The 19,569-nt window shown below is 39.9% G+C and overlaps 1 protein-coding gene across 6 annotated transcripts in view; it reads right to left on the bottom strand.

Annotated features, from left to right (window-relative positions):
* Positions 1-1,246: 1,246 nt before the first annotated feature.
* Positions 1,247-19,569, bottom strand: part of dachd (dachshund d) — a 99,034-nt gene continuing 80,711 nt past the window's right edge. For 5 of the 6 annotated variants that reach the window (XM_072444855.1, XM_072444857.1, XM_072444858.1 and 2 more), the window contains 5 exons: positions 14,655-14,800; positions 11,541-11,688; positions 10,607-10,750; positions 9,000-9,068; positions 1,247-2,702 (listed from right to left, as the gene is read on the bottom strand). In XM_072444855.1, the coding sequence (XP_072300956.1) occupies positions 2,665-2,702; positions 9,000-9,068; positions 10,607-10,750; positions 11,541-11,688; positions 14,655-14,800 (545 nt within the window). In that variant the 3' untranslated portion in view covers positions 1,247-2,664. The remainder of the gene's footprint in view (positions 2,703-8,999; positions 9,069-10,606; positions 10,751-11,540; positions 11,689-14,654; positions 14,801-19,569) is intronic. The other variant, XM_072444854.1, reaches the window with a different exon arrangement.

Genomic DNA, 19,569 nt, shown 5'->3' with positions numbered 1-19,569 from the left:
ACTTATAATTCCTAAATCTTTTCTTTTTATCTGTTTGCTCAGTTTAAAATGAAACCTCTTAGTGTCTAAACTGGTTAGATACAACTGACTTTTCACTCCAAATTACCTTTTTTTCTTTTGTCAAATCACTGCAGCACATTTAGACAAGAATAGTCATTAAAAACTGAAGTTGGTTTAATGTCAGCCTTTTTATCACTTGACAATGAACTTTGCAAAAGGAACGGGCACAGTCTAAACGGAGCTGGGAGCGTGGCTTCATGATTGATTGCCCATTGTGTGTCATATTGTTCTTTCAAGGTTGATTGAAACTTTAACCTCATTTTTTACACCGAGCCGGAAAAAGAGGCTTGAAAAATTCCAGGCCTTGAATTATTGTTACTCACAATGCAGCATTGAATTATGCAGCAATCAGTCAATTATTCATCTGTGTGACTGTGTTAAGGCCACGCTGTAAAAGGCATTCAGATCCAGGGGAACGGCCCAGTGCTGTGTCAACACATTTCACTCAGAACTGCTTACAAGAGACATTTGTTTCTCAATGTCAGTTTGGTGTTTTTGATGCATTTTAAAAGCTATACCTGTTTGCGCTTTATTCACAAATGATCCCCCAGGGCGGCTACTGTTTTATTGGACCAACACTAATATTGTCTTTGGAATGGGAGGATGAATAATAAGCGGATTCACAAGGGCAAATACGAGAATATGTTAGAAAGATATAAATGAATGCTGACACAATTGGGAACGGAAAGAGTGAATATTTCATCTGCAGCACTGAAACACAGCCACTTAACGCTTTAACTACTATATATACAACACAAAGTACTGCATAAGCAATCAATATGTCAGAGCCGTAACTTTGCAAACCAGCATTCTTATACGAGCATTCTAAAAAAGAGCGTTTGTATTTTAACTGACCACACACAGGACATAGTTTATAATCTATTTGAAAATGTTGTGACGATTAAATGATTAGATAACCATAAATGTATTATTGTGACACAGAATCATATTAAAACTCATCCAATTCTGTTTTATTCACCCAGAATATTTGACACACACACACACACACACACACACACACAAATAACGAATTTCCTTTTCAGTATTTCACTCTGTCAATGGCACATCCTCGTATTTAATAATCTGCTTTTACGTCTTTTTGAACAGCTGAAACGTCTGATCTGAGTCATCCGCCGCATTTGAGGACGAGCGCAGCGTGCGTGTTTGAAATGAACAAAAGACCACATTTTATATCATCAACATGTTAACTTTATTTGAATTTGAAGTACAATGAAGAGATGATTCGAGAAGCTATATAAGTTATCAGTGACAACAGACCTAGACACTCCATTGAGAACAAAAAGAACAAACACAATGTGAACATGGGACACTTCTCTTGCTCCTCCGAGTCTCTGATTGTAACACAGAAAGTCTAAACTGCAGCGACATCAGCTCATGTCTAGTTATTATACACAGGTGTTTCAGCACCAAAAGTCTTCAAAAAGTCTTTAGGGAAAGCAAGAGGAAAAGTCAAACTGAAGATGAGGTTTATTTTCCATCAAGATACCATGAATTACGAGTAGAAAAGAAGTCTGGGATTAGCAAATGTACTGTCTTGAAGTTGGTTTGATTGTTTTTCTTTTTCTCAGCTCGTCACATCATTTTGCATGTACGTTTTATACAAAGCACTGGAGTGTGTGACCGACATGGCAAAACGTACAGATAATCCCAAGAAATATTAGCTTTGTTACAAATATTACAGTATTACTGAAAGTCTTCAAAGTCAAAGTATTGGATATCATGTTGTCAAAATCATCCCGGGGTCGCGCGTGTGGGCCCGACCCGCCGGAGCAGTTCAGTACATTATAGGATTTATTAAATATCATATTCCAGGACAAACATTTACATGCCTGCATGCTTTCTCACCAAAATGGCAGCTATAGGAAAAAGGATGATGGCTCAGAAATAGAAGGAAACAGAAGTGTGGGTTTATATAAATGGTGGTATTGTTTTGCCTATTAGCGCTAACTGCATACACAATACCTCTTAACGTTATATACACATACGCCACCGATCCACTCAGCGTGATAGAGGGACATCTCCCAGCATTATATACAACATTTGTAAAAAGGAAACTTGATTGTATTTTCATCGAATTTAGAAAAAACTTCAGTCTTTTTTCTTTTGCTAAACACACGGACACGTTTCACCGTTTTGTCCTCCTCCTTTGTCCACATTTTCCATGTCTCAGCGTGTCGGAACTTTGAATTGAGATACAAAACAAAAAAAACTTCAAATTATACTTTCGAAGCTTTTCTCGCTGGCTGAGAATACAGTATAAAAACTTCAGTGCTGTGAATTGGAGTTAATACCAACAGTGTACCATTGGTAGGATTTGACTGTGCTCAGTATAATGTGTGTGTGTGTGTGTGTCGTTCCCGTAGGCCAAACTTTAATACAACCTACTTTAACAATCTATTTGATGTTGGCCTCAGTGAGACGACGAGTTTGCCTACATTCAACCGCCAACGTTTGGGTGAACACAGCATTTCCATTCCTACAAGCAGCTTGACATTTTGATTTACTAAACCAGGCTCTTTACATTGTTTTTTTTAATAATTATTTTGAGTGATATTTCTCCTCTGTGTCAGATCCTCGGCCTGATCAGTACATCACCGCAGTCTTCAGGAACATTCTTCCATCTGCAGCACAGAGAGAGGAGACGCGTCAAAGACAAAACACCAAACACACAAATTCAAATGTAGGATGTTAAAAGTTGGAAGAGAGATGAGATGGGATGAGGTAAGAGGGTAAAAAAGTGTGTACTTCAGGCAGTGTTGTTGAGGGCTGAGAAGCTAGTGACATTTTGTGGATAATAAAGGGCAAAATGGATGTTAAACGCCAGATATTTACACAGTACAGGCTGACTATTGTTGTTAACACGTACTATTTCATATTTATTTCAATTTTTCTGTAACTAGAAGTGGGCAAAATTAACAAAAAATCTCAATAATTTTTTTGAATATCTCGATCTCGATAAAGTCATCATTAAACGTGACTTTAAAGACATTGATTAAGGTTTAATTATCCGACAAATGTGTTTTTAAAATGCAAAAAAAAAATCACAAATGTGCAGAAATATCACTTTATAGCCTTATTTGGAAGTTTATAACTTTTTTCAATTGTATTTTTCTCTTTTTGAAGCATTTTTATTTATTTTCTTAATATGAATGACATACTCGAAACTGAAATTCAAACAGCATTCATCTATTGCCCACTTCTAGTAACAACTATATATATTTTGTAAATAACTACAGAAACATCACTTAAAATAATAGATTGTGTGTCACATTTACCCCAGAACTCAGATACGTCACATATGCCTTGGCAGCTCACACTCTCTCTCCGTTATTGTGTGCATTTTCATACATTGATGCATGTTTCATCCCTCTTCAGTATAAGCTGTGCAACAAACACCCTTTAGCTTCATTCTCGTCAAACAAAAGCGCTCCATAATTAAGGTTTGAAAAAGATGGTGTCAGATATGATTCTCGGCACGCTGGATAACATACAGTTAATATCACATCGCGCAAATGCCCGTGTATTTAAGCCATTACAGAAACTCCAGTCAGAAGCCGCAAATATAATTAGCCAGTAGTGTTAATATTTCATGAGTATCGGAGCAGGGGCGGCGACTATCATAAGCGCTCAGGAGGCGCAGCGCTAGTGTTTAAGACATCTCCACTGATGCGCTTGTTTGAACACGGCGCGGCGCTCACGATGTGGGCCCGCCGCTCTCTAAGTGACATCCGCCGCGCTCAGGAAGCCGCGCTCATTGGAAACGGCACCGGCGGACACCTTCCGACCTAACGAGCGTTGTCCACATACACTCTTGTCTTTGAACGTCGTGTCCGCTCGAGCGCGCCGGTCCGGCCCCCCACACACACACACACACACACACTGGCGGTAAAAGCATCTGTTAGGCTCGACACAGGAGCGCGGCTGACGTTTATTACCTCGCCGTTTCCGCCCGCTCCGTGTTGCGTTTCTCTCTCCGCCGGCGAGATGAGGAGAGAGCTACAGTAAATGCCTTTATAGGACGACTCTCGGTGGCAGCTGGCCTAAATAATTCAATGTTGAAGAAGAGTGCGCGCAAAAAACGTTTAGCGCCGCCAACGTGTAAGACATGACACCAGATATGGTTTGATCCCTCCACTTCAGAGACAGACTTTGCACTTTCTCAAGAAGTTGTTTCTGTTGTTGTTGTGCAAAGAGAATTGTAAGGATGTTGACATCTTATGAACAGCAATAGGGTTAAACGTTGTGCAGCGATCCAAAAACGCACTCACGGAAATGTATGTTTTTGTGAACAATGTAAAATAAACATCACTTTGCTTTTCTCAGTTGTTGGGTGTTTTTGAACCTTTTTTGAGTTGCAACGCACTTTTGTTTGGGTTGAAAAGATACCACAGCACATCAGATACTTAAATATTAACAGATCAGACCTTTTAAGTAAATTAAAAAGTTAAATAATGTGATAAATAATGTATGTGGCACTATTTAGTTCTTTAAATAGGGCAATGTTCTGCTTTGCTTTTCGGTGCAGACGTATGTTCAGGACACTACAAAATGACATATTCTATTAAATCAATGCATGAATTAATTTTTTCATGGCTCACACAAGTGTTCTCTGGAACATTGGTTGAAAAACACAGAATTAATGTAATGTAAGTAAGGATGTAAAGCGATTTAATTAAGCAACATATTTTATTTATTTGATCTGAAACAGTTATTTTATGTAATTACATTTCACAGACAGAATCCCAGTGTGTCAGTGATTCAGTATTTTCTCTACTTTTTGTTTTGTTGTTAATAAGTAAATCATCTTAACGTTTTACAAAATGTGGACTCTTTGGTATATGATTTGTCACGATCAAACATAAACTGTAGTCTGTATGGATCGACATGCCTGTGTTGTACATGCGGCTGTCTATTATGTAGTGTCTTTTCATTACAATACTAATCACTATTTGCGATTTGAAATGAACGTGTGTAGTGTTTTGCAGTTTGTGTTAGTGCGAGCAACAGTGTGGGTGTTGTGTGTGTGAGTATGTGTGTTACAGAGGAGGAGGGGGGGTCTACAAACACACAGGCTAATTACCCAGCGCTGCCGTAGGTCTCAAAGGCATTGCACTCTGGCTTGCATTTGTTCAAGCAACAACCACAGAGTTCTGTGTAAAAGTCATTACAGCATAACACGGCAGGCTACGAGGATCATAAAGGTGGGGAGGGAAGAGCGAGAAGTGTGGGCTGAGAAACACAAGCTGATAACGCACGGATTCATAAGCGCCTATTTAAGTTGTCATCTCGCCGCTGGCCTATCTATAGCATCCGCAGCTGTAACGGTCTGCAGTGTGAACAGGCAAACGCCAAGACGCAAGGTTTAAGACAGGTTTGTTGCAGTACAAACTCAATTTGTTGTTCAAAATACTGAAATATTAATGAAAAGAAGTCTTATAATGATTTTGATAAAACGTCTAAGGCTCTACAGAAAATGGTGTAGCCTGTTTTTATTTGTATTTATTTATTTGTGTCTGTGTGTTTGTCATTTATTGTTTGTCAAGTCACAAAATGTATGATGATGATGTTAATAAAATAATATGTGGCAGACTGAGTGGATTAAATATGCTGTTTAAGCTGGTAACATTTAACTCAGTATTAAGGCAACATTTAAATAATATAATATTAAGGTTTTAACTGCTTTTCAAATAATGTATTATTCATTATTAATCTCGTTTACTTGCTGTGTCACTTGATATAAGGTTTCTCGTGTACTGTAGATAAGAAAAGCCGTATATTAAAGTATTTACATGTTACAATACTACAACTTCTTCAGAAAAGATGTGCGCTCGTTGTAATAAGAGCAATATTGTGAAATATTAGCACAAAGTGTGAAACATCTTGCCTCACACAAAAAGTCCATGACGTTTCCTGACACATTGTTCCATAAAAGGCACCAGCTCATTAAAAATATTTCCAAACTTCAGTATTTTTATATTCAAATCAAGATGAAAAGTTCATTAAAGAGGATAAATATTTCATTAGATGCTAAATAAAACAAAGGAATTTTTTGGGCTTCTCTCAGCATAAAATTCCTTTGAAAGATTAATTAATACATGTAAATTATGCAAATTATGCCCATGCAAATATTTTATGAAGACAATTAAGGGATCCATTAATTACAGTCTTTTTTGCTTCAGTGACATTCATTCATTTAATTTTAATTTCACTTTAACTGTTTTGATGTTTAATCTTGCAACAAAGAACTTTATCTCGGGGAGCTCGTGCTGGTGGGGCTCGGGTCGCCCAAACCCCGAACCAAAACGCCAGAACGGGAAGATACAGAAGTCGGGGCGGGGCTGGGGCTGGGCCGGGACGCACGGTTGCCAGGCAAATAACGGGGGAAAGGTACGGCAAACTGCAAAAAAAAGAGCCACGCTTCCCCACTTGGACCCCATTCAAAAGTGTGTAAAAAGCAATTAATAAACACGGACTGTTAATATTGTGGAATTAGAGGAGTGTGACAAAAGACAAATAGAAATAATTAGTTCTCGAAAATTATGGCCTCATTATTTTTTCCCTCTCCCTCTTTGCATTCCCTTACTCCGGAGTTGGAGCCCATACATGTATTCCTCTCATGCGAGTGATAGGCTGGCTGCCCCCTCCCGCCTTGTCTTTTTTGTTGCTTGTGTAATTTATCAACATCATTTTTTGCCATTTGAGGTTAATTATACAACGAGGCTCGCCGCGTAGAGCAGCAGAGAGACATGGGTGGCAGACGAATGCTTCTCTTTAATTGAACAAAAAAAAAAACGCAGACAAAAAAGGGAAAAAAAAACCTGCAGCCTGTTATTTGCCGCCTTCTTCTTCTCTTTTCCCGAACGTGGAGTGATTGAGAGAGTGGCTAAATTACACGCTCCGTAGCCGCGTCACAGTGATTCTAACATGATTAAAAAAAAATAATAAGAAAGCTGTGACAAATATCTAATTCTCATTTGTTTTATACGAGAAAGGCTAAATGTAGCAATTTGGAGCAAAATGGAGGGCTATAATTACGCTGTATCTAAATGTTATCTTTATATGTAAATCATATGGGAGCCTTTTAAGACATCAAACATGTGACGGAGGAGGATTTAATTAAAGCATTTTACGTGGTTTATTTTCATTCGTGTTATCTGGCCGTTAAAGAGTTAAAGAAAAGTTATTCCGGTTTCCAAAGCAAATTACTCTGAGCTGATATAGCGAGACCCCGAGATAAGAAGGTTGAGGTTTGAGTTGTCCAGCAAATGCCTATTAAAAAACATAGAGAGATGTTGGGAGTAATAATGAGGATATTCAACCTCGGGACGGTGTCTTGTATCTGGGTAAACACAGATAGTGAGACAGTCTACAGAGGTTATCCTGCCAGCAACGCCCCTCCCCAAACACATACTGCACCCCCAAGGCTAACAAACAAACAAACCATTAAAAATGTACAAGGCTTATTCATAAAATGGATTGATTTGGCCCGTTTATTACTATCAAAGGGGGGATTCTGCTGCTTTTTGTAGTTTTATGACTCATTAATGCTTTCAGAGCGGTAAACAAAACATCTACTTTCCCTCTTTATCGGCAGCCTTCTAGATTAGCTGCTTTACTATTTTACTTAGTGTGCAATTCTGGCAACACAACATGCGCAAATATTCAATGACAGTTTTAGTTTTTTGGGGAGAATAACTTCAATAATTTGAGAGAAAACCCTATCAAATTTTTGTTAGATTTTTGTCATGGTTACAGTTGCAGGAACAGTGTTGTGTGATTCTACAATTTAAAAACGCTTGACTCATTAATAAGTACATTGGTTAACACTTTATATTAAGTATTAGCCTAAATTAACCATGAACAAGGGCTTAATTCATAATAAACAACTAGTTTTTTTAAGAATGATTCAAGATTAGTAACTATGAATTCATATCCCAAACCATACCAAACCCCTTTATTAAGTAGTTACTAACCCTGGAATCATTCTTAGTAATTCATATGACATGTTTTAAAAGCATTTGCTCATGATTTATTACAGGCTAATTAAAGTACAGTTGTTACAAAGCAATCAATATTTCCCTTTTTCTCACAGCACATCTTCATTCCATTGTTTCTCTCTAACATAGTGTTCCTTGGTTACGGATACATCAGTGACCTATGTATGTTTTACTCTGCACTCGTTGGGAAAGTTTAAAACAATATTAAGTTGATGAAAAAACAATGATCTTGACCCAGCGTGGTGGCCCAGATGGCGAGCTGTATGCCAGAACAGCAGGCTCAGGAGCACTAATGTTCATAAAGTGTGTGAGTGTGTAGGTGTGTGTGCGTGTGTGTGTGTGTGCGTGTGTGTGTGTGTGTGTGTGTGTGCGTGTGTGTGTGCGTGTGTGTGTGTGTGCGTGTGTGTGTGTGTGCGTGTGTGTGTGTGTGTGTGTGTGCGTGTGTGTGTGCGTGTGTGTGTGTGTGCGTGTGTGTGTGCGTGTGTGTGTGTGTGTGTGTGCGTGTGTGTGTGTGTGTGTGCGTGTGTGCGTGTGTGTGTGTGTGTGTGTGTGTGCGTGTGTGTGTGTGTGTGTGCGTGTGTGTGTGTGTGTGCGTGCGTGTGTGTGTGTGTGTGTGCGTGTGTGTGTGTGTGTGTGTGCGTGTGTGTGTGCGTGTGTGTGTGTGTGTGTGTGTGCGTGTGTGTGTGTGTGTGTGCGTGTGTGTGTGCGTGTGTGTGTGTGTGTGTGCGTGTGTGTGTGTGTGTGTGCGTGTGTGTGTGTGTGTGTGCGTGCGTGTGTGTGTGCGTGTGTGTGTGTGTGTGCGTGTGTGTGTGTGTGTGTGCGTGTGTGTGTGCGTCTGTGTGTGTGTGTGGTGGACCGAGTGCGGAAGAATGAGAGCCAGAGAAAGAGAGGGAGATTTATTGTCTCATCTGAGGCCTGTACCTTGTATTGTCCTTTCAGCATCTGTTCTTGCACTGCTGCGGTCACTCTCCATCTCAGGGGTCAGAGCGTCTGCAGAGGAGAGAAGGAGCGGCGCCGTTAAACATCCCTGACACACACCTATCAGCGTGCCACCTCGACTGCATCGTTCATACACAACAAGAGCCACAAGCCCTCAGGCCACGTATGAGGGAGCGGACCGGAGACACAGCTGCGGTCCGGAAGATCAAAGTATTTAAAGTACAAATGTGGCTCCGAGGGAAGATAAATATGAGAGTTCAAGATGTTTCAGTGAGTGAGAAATAAGGATTAAGTTGATAAGAAACTTGTTGTAAATAGTAACTTTAGATTAGAAACAAATAATGATCAAGACTAAAACTACTTATCAAACTAGATATTCATATGTGAAGGTATTGTAGAGAAAAAATAAATACAAAAATAATGCAGAATAGCATAGAATAGGATAGTTTTGACTAATATATAAGATCATATGATATAATTAAATAAACTACTTCATTTATTTTGTGTTGAAAATGTCATTCTGTTGTTAATCATTGTGGTGTAGAGAATTGTGAAAATGTGTGTATGTCCCGGTGGAGGACCAGAAAATCACATGTCTGGAAAGAATTTTGCTGAGAAAAAAAAGGTCCAGTTTTTCATAACACCGTGTCAAAGTGCTCATTATTCACAAGGAAAAACACTATCCAGTTGCTCAAAAATATTGGACTGAAATGAACAAGGAGATACAGGCTGTGTTTGACATCGCCATCCCTCTCAATGTAAGAACTATGTATTTGGGACTCAAAACTCCTGCCATGGACACAAAATGGATACCTTTGGAGTGTACATTTAGCGGGTGTAAAAAAAAAAGAGAAAAAGGCAGAGACAAATAAATGATCAAGGACTGGACTGACATAATAACAGACAAATGAAAAAACTGTCTGATTTAATTTGGAAATGGACAAATTTGACAAACTTTGGACTAAATAGGATTTTTATTTAAATGTAAAGGTGGTGTGATTTTGTTTCTATTGATGTTTATTTCATGTCTACTTGTGTTCTTATTTTAACGTGGTGTTGTTCTGTTATGTTCTGTGCATTGTTTATTCTTTTAAACAATTGCAAAAGTTAAAAAGATATATTTCCTCTCTTGCTATAAAAGAGTATGATTCAATATAGTAATTGGTAATAGAAGATCGTAGAAGTAGATGTAGTCAAAGCTGCAGATGTATTCGTAGTACTAGTAGTATATCTACTCAAAAAGTAATTGTACATTCCTTTTTACTACATTCCTATTCTTTTGTTGTTGTTATATTGTTAAAAGTAATGGAAATGATCTGTAAGTCTAGACTTTACTTAATAGTTGAAACGATAAGAGACTGTTTGATCAAATTTGTGTGCTTTTCTGTTTTTTCAACACCTTCTCTTTGTAAACTGACTGCAGCTGTCGCATAAGGCATCCTGCAAATAACCTTGTTTGAAATGCATTAGAATTCAAAGCACGCTTCATAAACAATACATAAACTTGAGTCAAACTTTTTTGGGAACATCACATGATCAGAGCAATGCCACAGATGATGCGTGTGGCCTGCTTTAGGTGCAGCACTGACCGTTGAGCGAGCGCATGCTGTCCGAAGGGGACGGCTGCTTCAGCGTGTGCTCCACCTGCTCTCGTCGCTTGGACTCGTACTCTAGCGCCTCCTGCAGTTTCCTCTTGGCCTTCTTCTCTTTCTTCAGACGCTTCTGGATGATGGCTGCGACACAGAGATGAAAAGGCTCCACTTAGTATGTATTGTGTCAAAGTTTTAGAAGATTAGCGGCTTAAGAACTCTTAGTTAATGGCTTTAACTAAGAGTGCTGTAGGTATTATTGATTAAAAAAGCGTCTGTTTTTATTTTGCATTTTGGGAACTCCATGATCCTCACTCTGCTCACTAACAATTCTTTATGTACTTTACTTACCCTTGTGAGATTTAGGTTATTGGGTTCAATAAATAGAGCGTTCGTGGCACTAAACTGCTAACATTGAGTGAGAAAATGTGTAAATAGGCCACGCGTTGTTATTAGTCTGACTTAAACATCACTGAAAAGCGGGGAAACACAAATGAGAATACAATAATACCACTGTTAAGATGAAATTCAATTACGTCTACAATGTAACCGCTGGAGGGAATTAACACTCGGCTGAAACATTTATTGTGATATTTTTTCACGAATTCCTCTCATTAAACATAAACGACTCGCTCAGACTACAAAGTTGATGCATTTAACATGAGCCCGGGTGAATTCAACTAAGTTAATGTGTATTTTCAATTATGTTAACTGACTACAAAAGGGCAGAGGCGCGCTGAAGCTGGATGACTGTAGTGAGCGTGTAACAAGGGGAACACACAGCGGGTTCTGTCACCGTTTCAATAAGACACATTAAACATGCATGCGGCCGTCTTGTACGTGCACTCAAAGCCGATCACACAGACACGAAGAGGAAGGAGAATTCAGACAAAGCGGCGCCAGGAAGAAGAAGAAAAAACGCGTCATGGCCGACCTCTGTTCTTCTGCTCCATGGCCAGCTGCTTCTCCAGAGTCTCCCGGACTTCCCTCTCCCTGAACAACTCCATCTTCAGCTCCGTCTTCTCCAGCTGCACCTGCTTCTCCTGGGCCCGCGCGTTGTCAATGGCCACTTTCAGCAGGCCCTGCGCACGCAAAATAGTTGGAAATAAACTCATTAATCAGAGGGAAATCAGGCTTTGTTGGTCGCGCCGGGAGACACTTTGCGCTTGAGCTCGTTCATTCGTTCTCCTTCATTTGTTTGTAGTATACTTTTAACTGATTTATATTTATTTACTTATTACAACTGATCTTACTTTCCTATTTGGGCTATTCCATTATCACAGCAATCTTCTCCCATCCTTTTTAATAACTTATTGAAAATCAGATATTGATCATTATTAAGTGGCAAAAAGTTGTTGTAACATTTACATTGTTTTTTCATTGTGAAGTATTTTATTTTTATTGTTTTAAAGCACTCTGAGTTACACATTGCACAGATGGTGGAATACAAAAAAAAAGTGTATTGATTGATTGATATTGCTCTTCTCTCTTTTAACTTTATGACACTTGTTTTTTTTTTACAAAGTTAAAGTTTCATTTCGTTTAAAAGGCCCATCAGAAAGACGTTTTTTCCGTTTTTCAAAGGTTTTCAGGCAGGTTGCTTTCGGCCCACAGTGTACTGTCGGGGCACTTAACTCCGACTTGCCTTTTAGCACTTGGAAGCACAAAGGCACTGTACAAATCCGTCAAAGTAAACCGGATGACACCGAGTTCAGTGAGCAGAGGCTAACAGGGATCGTACAGGCAAGGTCACCACAATAGCTCCTTCTGATAGCTTCAACATTTTCATCCTTTGGAGTTTCCCCTTCATCCTCTTCCTGACTGACTACTGTATTATGATAAATACACTGAGACAGTCTCTTTCAAGCTTGGCGAACAGCTCAGCAAGAATGAATAATATGAATGACAAGTTTCTCATCATGTGTCTGTTACACCAAATGGGCTCCTGATAGTTCCGAATTGAGACGTACTGTATAATATTACTTTCAATGCTCTATTTCTATTTCACAATAATTCCCCGTCCGCGCGCAATCATATCAAATGCACTGGACTATAACTTACTAATTGTCGAGTCTTCTGACCCCAATTTATTCTAAGTTTTATCTTAATTTTCCGCTTGGTTTGATTCTGTTGATTCGCGGATAAACATTCAACACGGCGATCATTGTCAGGGATGACTTAGTGTTGGGAGGCTGATGATGGGTTTGTACTTGTGGCTTGCTAATTACCGCTGGAAACCAAAAGGAGACGCAAGACCGTGATGGCAGTGGTGCGAGTGCAAAGAGAAGGGCAGCGGTCTAGTCGCATCATTACGCTCAGACAAGAGGACAAATATTTTACGGTTGTGACGCGAGGTGGTAAAACTGAGGCAGGTATTAGGATATCCACACTGGGATCAGCTTTTGAATGTGGTTAAGTAACACAGTAAGGCCAAATGTTGTAAAATGGATTGTAAAATTGGAAGAAAATGTGTGTATTCATCTGTAATCCATGTTGAAATTGTTCAATTTAAATCAAAAATAAGAGGAAAATGTTCTATTTGTACAGAAATGCAGGCTCATTGGTTCATTATTTGATTTTCTATTATTCCTTTTACATGACCATGAAGTTGATAATGTGCCGAATGCGACAACAGTAGCAGAGGTTTGGTGATTGTCTAGTTCAGGAGTAAATGCCCTGAGCCATAAACAGCGACTTTCAGTCCATTAGAATACCATAATACCAATTTTGCCCTTGGTCCATTGCTGGTCTTTCATTTTCATCGTTATATTTAATAAAGACTTCTTGTCCTTTTCACATCAAGCACTATGTTTAGAGAGATACTATCTGCTAACATTTAACATTTTTAAGCTGCGTAATCCTTCTAAGTGTTTTTGGGTTGTTTATTTGTACATAAGAAGGTGCATACTTTGAAGGAAATACGGCATGTCTGGGTGTTTAAAGTGTCTCTTGACCCTTTCAAGTCAAACAGCAAAGAATTTAAAATAAGGGCAGAAAATGTGTAATCATCGAGTGCAGTAGTTTGATGTGGTTTCTTATAATGCAGGTCATAAAAGTTCAGAAAAACAGGTTAGATTTTGTAAATATCAAAACTGATTTAAATATCAGTCTTTAATTTGCTCATTTTACAAAGAATGTGTGTTTAAGCAGTGATAAATTCTTCCGCTTCATTAGAGACAGGACTGAATGAACGATATGTCATTTAAAGACTTGTTTGTTGCATTCTGTAAGAGTCTTAAAGGACAAATATTATGCATTATTTGTATTCTTATCAGCCTTTAAATAAGGTCTTAAGTACCTTTAGTTTGGCATCTCATGTTTTAGAACTAAAAAACATTGTTTTTATAAGAAACAAAATTACATTTGGATCTATGCTGTTCCTCACGGGACTAGCTGAGTTGTACCTCCATCTACTGGCTGCAGAGGAAATTACACACAGTTTAAGATAAACATTTGACGCATGTTTCAAGCTTCACTTCCAGGTCTCAGCACACAGTTGTACTGATCATGATTAGACGGGAGATATTCACAGAACAAGTCCAGTGATGATTTATGGACTTAAAAACAGCAGAAAAGATCGAGAAAAGATTTCAGAGGGGAGAGGACTTTCTAACCAGGATTCATATAACTAGTGTGAATGAAGCTAAATGCTACTCCAGGCAGGCACGGGTCTCCTACTGAACAAAAGCGTATATTGCAACCTTATTTAATAGTATTTTCATATTCATTTCAGGAAATAATGGCCATATCATCTTTGCACCCCTTTTAAACTCAGATGTACTCCAGTCAGTTTGGTCTAGACCCAGGCCTGACTGCATGTATGTTATTGATGAAAATGAAACAATGTTAGAACATGGTAAAAAGCACCAAAAAAAAGACAAAATAAAAATAAGTGGTAGTAATTTTGCATAATATGTCCTTTAAAGTATTACTTGAAGTTAGGCAAATGTTAGTACAATCTTTTTTGTGTGTAATTTAACCACCAGTTTTACAAGACAGTGGACTTTTAGTGGCTTTGGTCAAAACGAAAGACACTGTATTTATTTACCTGTATGTTGGTGAGCAGAGTTTCTATTGACGACAGGCCATCTGGAAAGAGGAAAGGTGATGGGAAACCAGGAGGCAGACCTTGTCCAGCCAGTGATAACCGTTCATAGCTGTCTCTTGCTGTTGGGGTGCACAGGAGGTTATCTTCTGGAAGAAAGGGCAATGAAATATTATTTTGATCTGATTGTTTGCATTTAAAAACACAGAATTTATGATTACACTTTAACCTTGACTGAAACTGACCCATGTCTATCAAAAGATGTTCTGCTATTGCATGTTCTCAAGGCCTGCTCAAGTGCAAGGTTAAACAATATTAACCTGGACATAAATCCAGCTTCCACCCGCTTTTAAGAGATGTCATGTGGGCTCCAAAATCAGAAGCAGGCCCTGGAGTTAGACCCCGGGGGTGAGGGTTTCCTTTGTGTACGCACGCATGGCTGCCTGTCAAACCAAGATGACATCATCCACCATTCATCAGAGCTGAGGGGTAGGGCCCTGCCATCTGCTGTCCAGCCTCTCAGCAGGCTCAGAGGAGAGAAGCAGAGAGGAGGGACCAGGCCAACCACTGCACTACATGATAGATGACAACGCAATACGCTACCAATGGGCTTTTAAGCTCTCATGCACCTAAAATCCATACTTGTATTTAAATGTAAATGAAGGGCAAAAATGATCTTTGTATTGTGGAGCCATGTGTGTCACCAAACTGCAGCTCCTCCAGCATTCAGCAGTGTTTATGTGGCAGACTTAGTCTTGTACAAACAGTGAACGGAGCTGAACAGCCCTTCCTCTCCCTCCCATCAATATTCACCAACGCCAGCCAAGTGCGGGGAACAGCTGGTCTTACATTAATTAGTTTAAAGTATTTATTTCACCCATCCTCAGAGCAGATTGAGCAAAAACATTGGAGATTATTTCAAGCATCTGCAAATGCCCTGGAAACATCTCTGAGCCAAAAGTCGAGTGTTCAGATTCACAGTTTAGGTTTGTAATTTGGAGATCTTTATTCTGGTTCATAGAGGAGAGACGTGAAATATGCACCGCTGGTCCGTGGAGACAGTAAACAACTTTTCTCTTTTTCAGATGGAGTTCACTCCTGTTGATTAATTAGAATGGATGGTTGCCTAATGGATTAAAATTTGTTTATAATTTGACTTCATAAAAATAATGAATTGCCTACTTTTAAGAAGCCACTCCTGTGGTAATTTGTTTTGTTTGCTGCAGTGCTGTCTGGGTTTACGGTGGGCGGCTGGGTGGGGATGTAAATGCACTCTCCTTACACACAGGCTAAACATGAAAGTCCTATTTTATCTCAATAACACAACTAATCAAAGATCAAAAGCATTACAGTTGGCTCCAGCTCACATTGATATAGATGTATGGCAGGCATTATATGCACGCATCACCCACCTCCAATAAAATCACCATAACAACTCGAGACGTTAGGAGACCTCAGGGAAAGGTCTGCTGTTGGAGCTTTGTAATTGATTTGTACTGTAGGCACTTTGTCCCTTATTTAGTGTTGGCATTAATCATAAATCATTGCATTAACAAACTCCGGCTTCCCACTCAGCATGCCTTCCCTCCAACACTATGTTGGATCACACAGAACATTTGATGGCTTTGTTGCAGGGAAACAACCTGTCATGCTCTAGGAAAAGCAAACAGCGTGTTTAGTTGGACAGATTCAGACGACCATACAGCAGCCCTGTCAGATAACATTTCCACTGGAGCTCTGTATAAATCCTGTCTTGTTCAAAAAGAGAACTCTGCCAATAAGTGGCTTATTTAATCAATACAAATCAAAAGTGACTTAATCAAATTAAAACACCCAGTTATGTTGGAAAATGATCTAGATCTGTATTTCTACGCCTCTAATACCCTCACCGCTAAAATGAGCCGAGCCCCCGTTTTCCCAGTGCTGGCTCCAGTCGCTGGCATGCGTTTGCATGTTTATTTCTCACCATTGCTCCAGAATCATTGACTTCAACTTAATTAGAGCGACAGGCGTTGGAGTGATGGGGGCCGGTGGATTGGAGTGCTCTGTTTCCAGGTGATATTTCTCCACTCTCTCGGCTGCCAACAGCAGCTGTGACAGCCTCTTGTGCTCTTGCACCGTACGCTAAAAGTACAGTTAAGGCCCTCACTATGAAATAGTGTGTGGAAAAACACTCGCAGGTCACCCCTGTCACAAATAACATTTCATGCACAACTGTTTCGGCGGATAATAGGAGCCACAAATAAAAATGGGACGCTGTAAATACAATGCATTCTGAATGAAATGCCATAATTTAACACAGCGGCCCCCTCCTCCTGCTCTTCCTCCTCCTCTTCCAGTCTGCTCTCAATAGCTGCAGAGGGAGTCCTTGACAGTGTGCTAGCAATGATGAATCACCTATCCAGTTAATTTTCTCACTCCTCATGTGTTGTGCTGCTAAAACAGGGACCTAGAAATTGACTTGACAAACTATGAATGTAAAAAAATATCACTTGGAGGAATCTGGGCTTATCTCCAATTTACATGTTATTAGATTTGTGTAGCAAGTGCCACTTGGACCCAGCCATGCTGAGGCAAAAACAGATAGGGCATATGATAAGCAGAGATAAAACATGTCGAAAACCCACTTTGAAGCCTTTAAAATATTTGATGGAAAGTCGTGGGAAGTGGAGGGGAGCAGGGAAAGTGGCCTGATTTAAAATGTGACAGACACACATTGCAATCTGTGGTAAATCTAGAAGAAACCTTGGGAAATTTAGCTGCGATCTCTGGATAAATAGCTGTAATTGACCTTGGGAGTAGAAAATGTGCCATATGTTTCTGGTTCCTGTGTTTGAAACCGGCTCCCGCGGGACAATTCAGCTGAGTCCTCACACGAAGGCTGTGTGCATGAGGAGGAAGACACATGCGAGCAGGGAGAAAAAGAGGACAGAAAGATGGCGGGAATAAGAGATAGATGCTGAAGACAGAAGATGGATGGATAGATAGGTGCGGCTCAGAGTGAGGAGGCTGGAGAAGATGCTGCGTGCACAATGAAAGGCTGACAGAAGGGAAGAGGGAGCGGGGCTTTTGGCTGGCCAGTCAGTGTGATATATTGACAGGTGAAGCCTTTGTCCTTGCAAACCTGTGTTCCTCCCAGCAGGAGATGTGAATGCTAAACCGGGAGCTTGTCAGCACAGCCAACACAAAGCAAGCCACTGCTTTTTCACTGCACAATTACATTTGATTTGACCTGCCAGGTCTGCGCAGAAACCAGCCTCCTTCAAATGGAGTAGTTATGACCTCTTGGACAGCCATTAGCAGCCAACACAGCATTATTCTATGTGCACTTAAAGCGCTGGATTCGGAAAATCTTGTCAAGGAAAATATCTGTCCACTAGTACGAATGCAGTGGTGCCGAGCTCGGCAGAAAAAGTAGTTGCATGCAGTTTAAGTGCTTTAAAAAAATATGAGCTCGGCTTATCTTGCAAATGCTGTCTGCACTTAAAAGGGCCTTGGAGGGCAGTTCACCCCTTCACATTTGTAATGTTTTTTATTTTTATTATTGTCAAATATCACTAAGATAATAAACAGAATAACATTAAAACAAGATCTTGGTAGTTGTAAATACACAAACCCAAAAGTATGTGTCCATATGTGTTACTGAACAGACACAGGAACATGATGGAGCATGACTCCTTTAATGTAGAGGTCATCTCTCTTTAAAGTTGTGGAACCTCTGCAGATGTGCCTGAGAGTGATGCCCACACAAGAGACCTTCCACATGTGGTGCATATGTGTTTGCCCCGTGTTCAGAGAGAAGACAGAGACAGAGACAGCACTGCAGTCACAGTCATTACCCGCACACACCGCACACATAATGTGCCCTCATCACATTTAAGCTAATTTCCTTTTCATCACGGAGAGAGGAAAATGAGTGTTTGCCCCATCCCTGCTGGGGGACAAAGTCAAGAGCCCCGGTCGGTTTGGGCTAGATTAACAGGTAACATTTGGCTCCCACTCTCTTATCACAGCATGAAAATCAAACGTCGTGTTTTCCTCCATCGCTCTCTCGTCCTCCCCTCCCTAATGTTCCTTTCACTTAGAGATGAAATCGCTTGCTGCACAAACCTATTTGGAGCGAGCCGAGAAGGTGAGAAGGATAATCAGGCTGGCCACTGGGCCGTGTTTCCTAAATGCTCTCCAAAACATTACTGTGCACAGGCATAAAATTAGCGGCTAGACCTTAAAATGTTGACATTTAGCATGACTTTTTGGAGAGTGACACCCTCATATTTTCTTGTAGGATATCATTAAATTTCAACTGCCCCGTGGCTGTGCCTTTCCATTAATAACCAATTCAGAGTGTCACTTCGCCCCTGCTCACTCTCTCTCTCTTGCCACCTTTTTAAAGTAATGAGTCCATTGCTTTGCCTTAATAAATTGAATCGTATTCTCAAGGCCATATGAAGATAGAGCCACAGATGGACAGGCTGCATGGAGGAAATAACCATAAATCCTTTACTGTCAGCGCGGCAGCGCGAGGTGACAAAAGAAGACAATCGGGATGCTCAATTGGGATCACACTGAGATACAAAAGACACAGTGAAAGGCTGATTCTCACTGGTAAAACGGCTCTGCTTCACAGACAGACACTGAATATCTTTTATTGCTTTCAAAGCTGTAAATTGCACACAAGTGAAGTTTAAAATCGGAATTAGAATACTGAGCACGTAAAGCTCCTCCATAACCCAGGCCCTTAAAGAGAATGTATGCACGTTTTCTTTCTATTTGTCAAGCATAAAAACCTCTACCCAAACGATTCACAGACTGGGACATGGTGTGTTATTCATGCATATTAGCCTGTAATGAAACTATTTATTTTATTATCACTTTTTAAACCAGTGAAACTTGTGTTTTTTGAAACAAAAACTTCACT

Source organism: Eucyclogobius newberryi, unplaced genomic scaffold (genome assembly GCF_026437365.1).
Source record: "Eucyclogobius newberryi isolate DKJ021-1_F unplaced genomic scaffold, fEucNew1.0.hap1 SCAF_14, whole genome shotgun sequence".
In the NCBI taxonomy this organism is placed as follows: domain Eukaryota; kingdom Metazoa; phylum Chordata; class Actinopteri; order Gobiiformes; family Gobiidae; genus Eucyclogobius; species Eucyclogobius newberryi.
The sequence above is the reverse complement of the archived record's forward strand: the minus strand, read 5'-3'. Positions and strand labels throughout refer to the sequence as shown.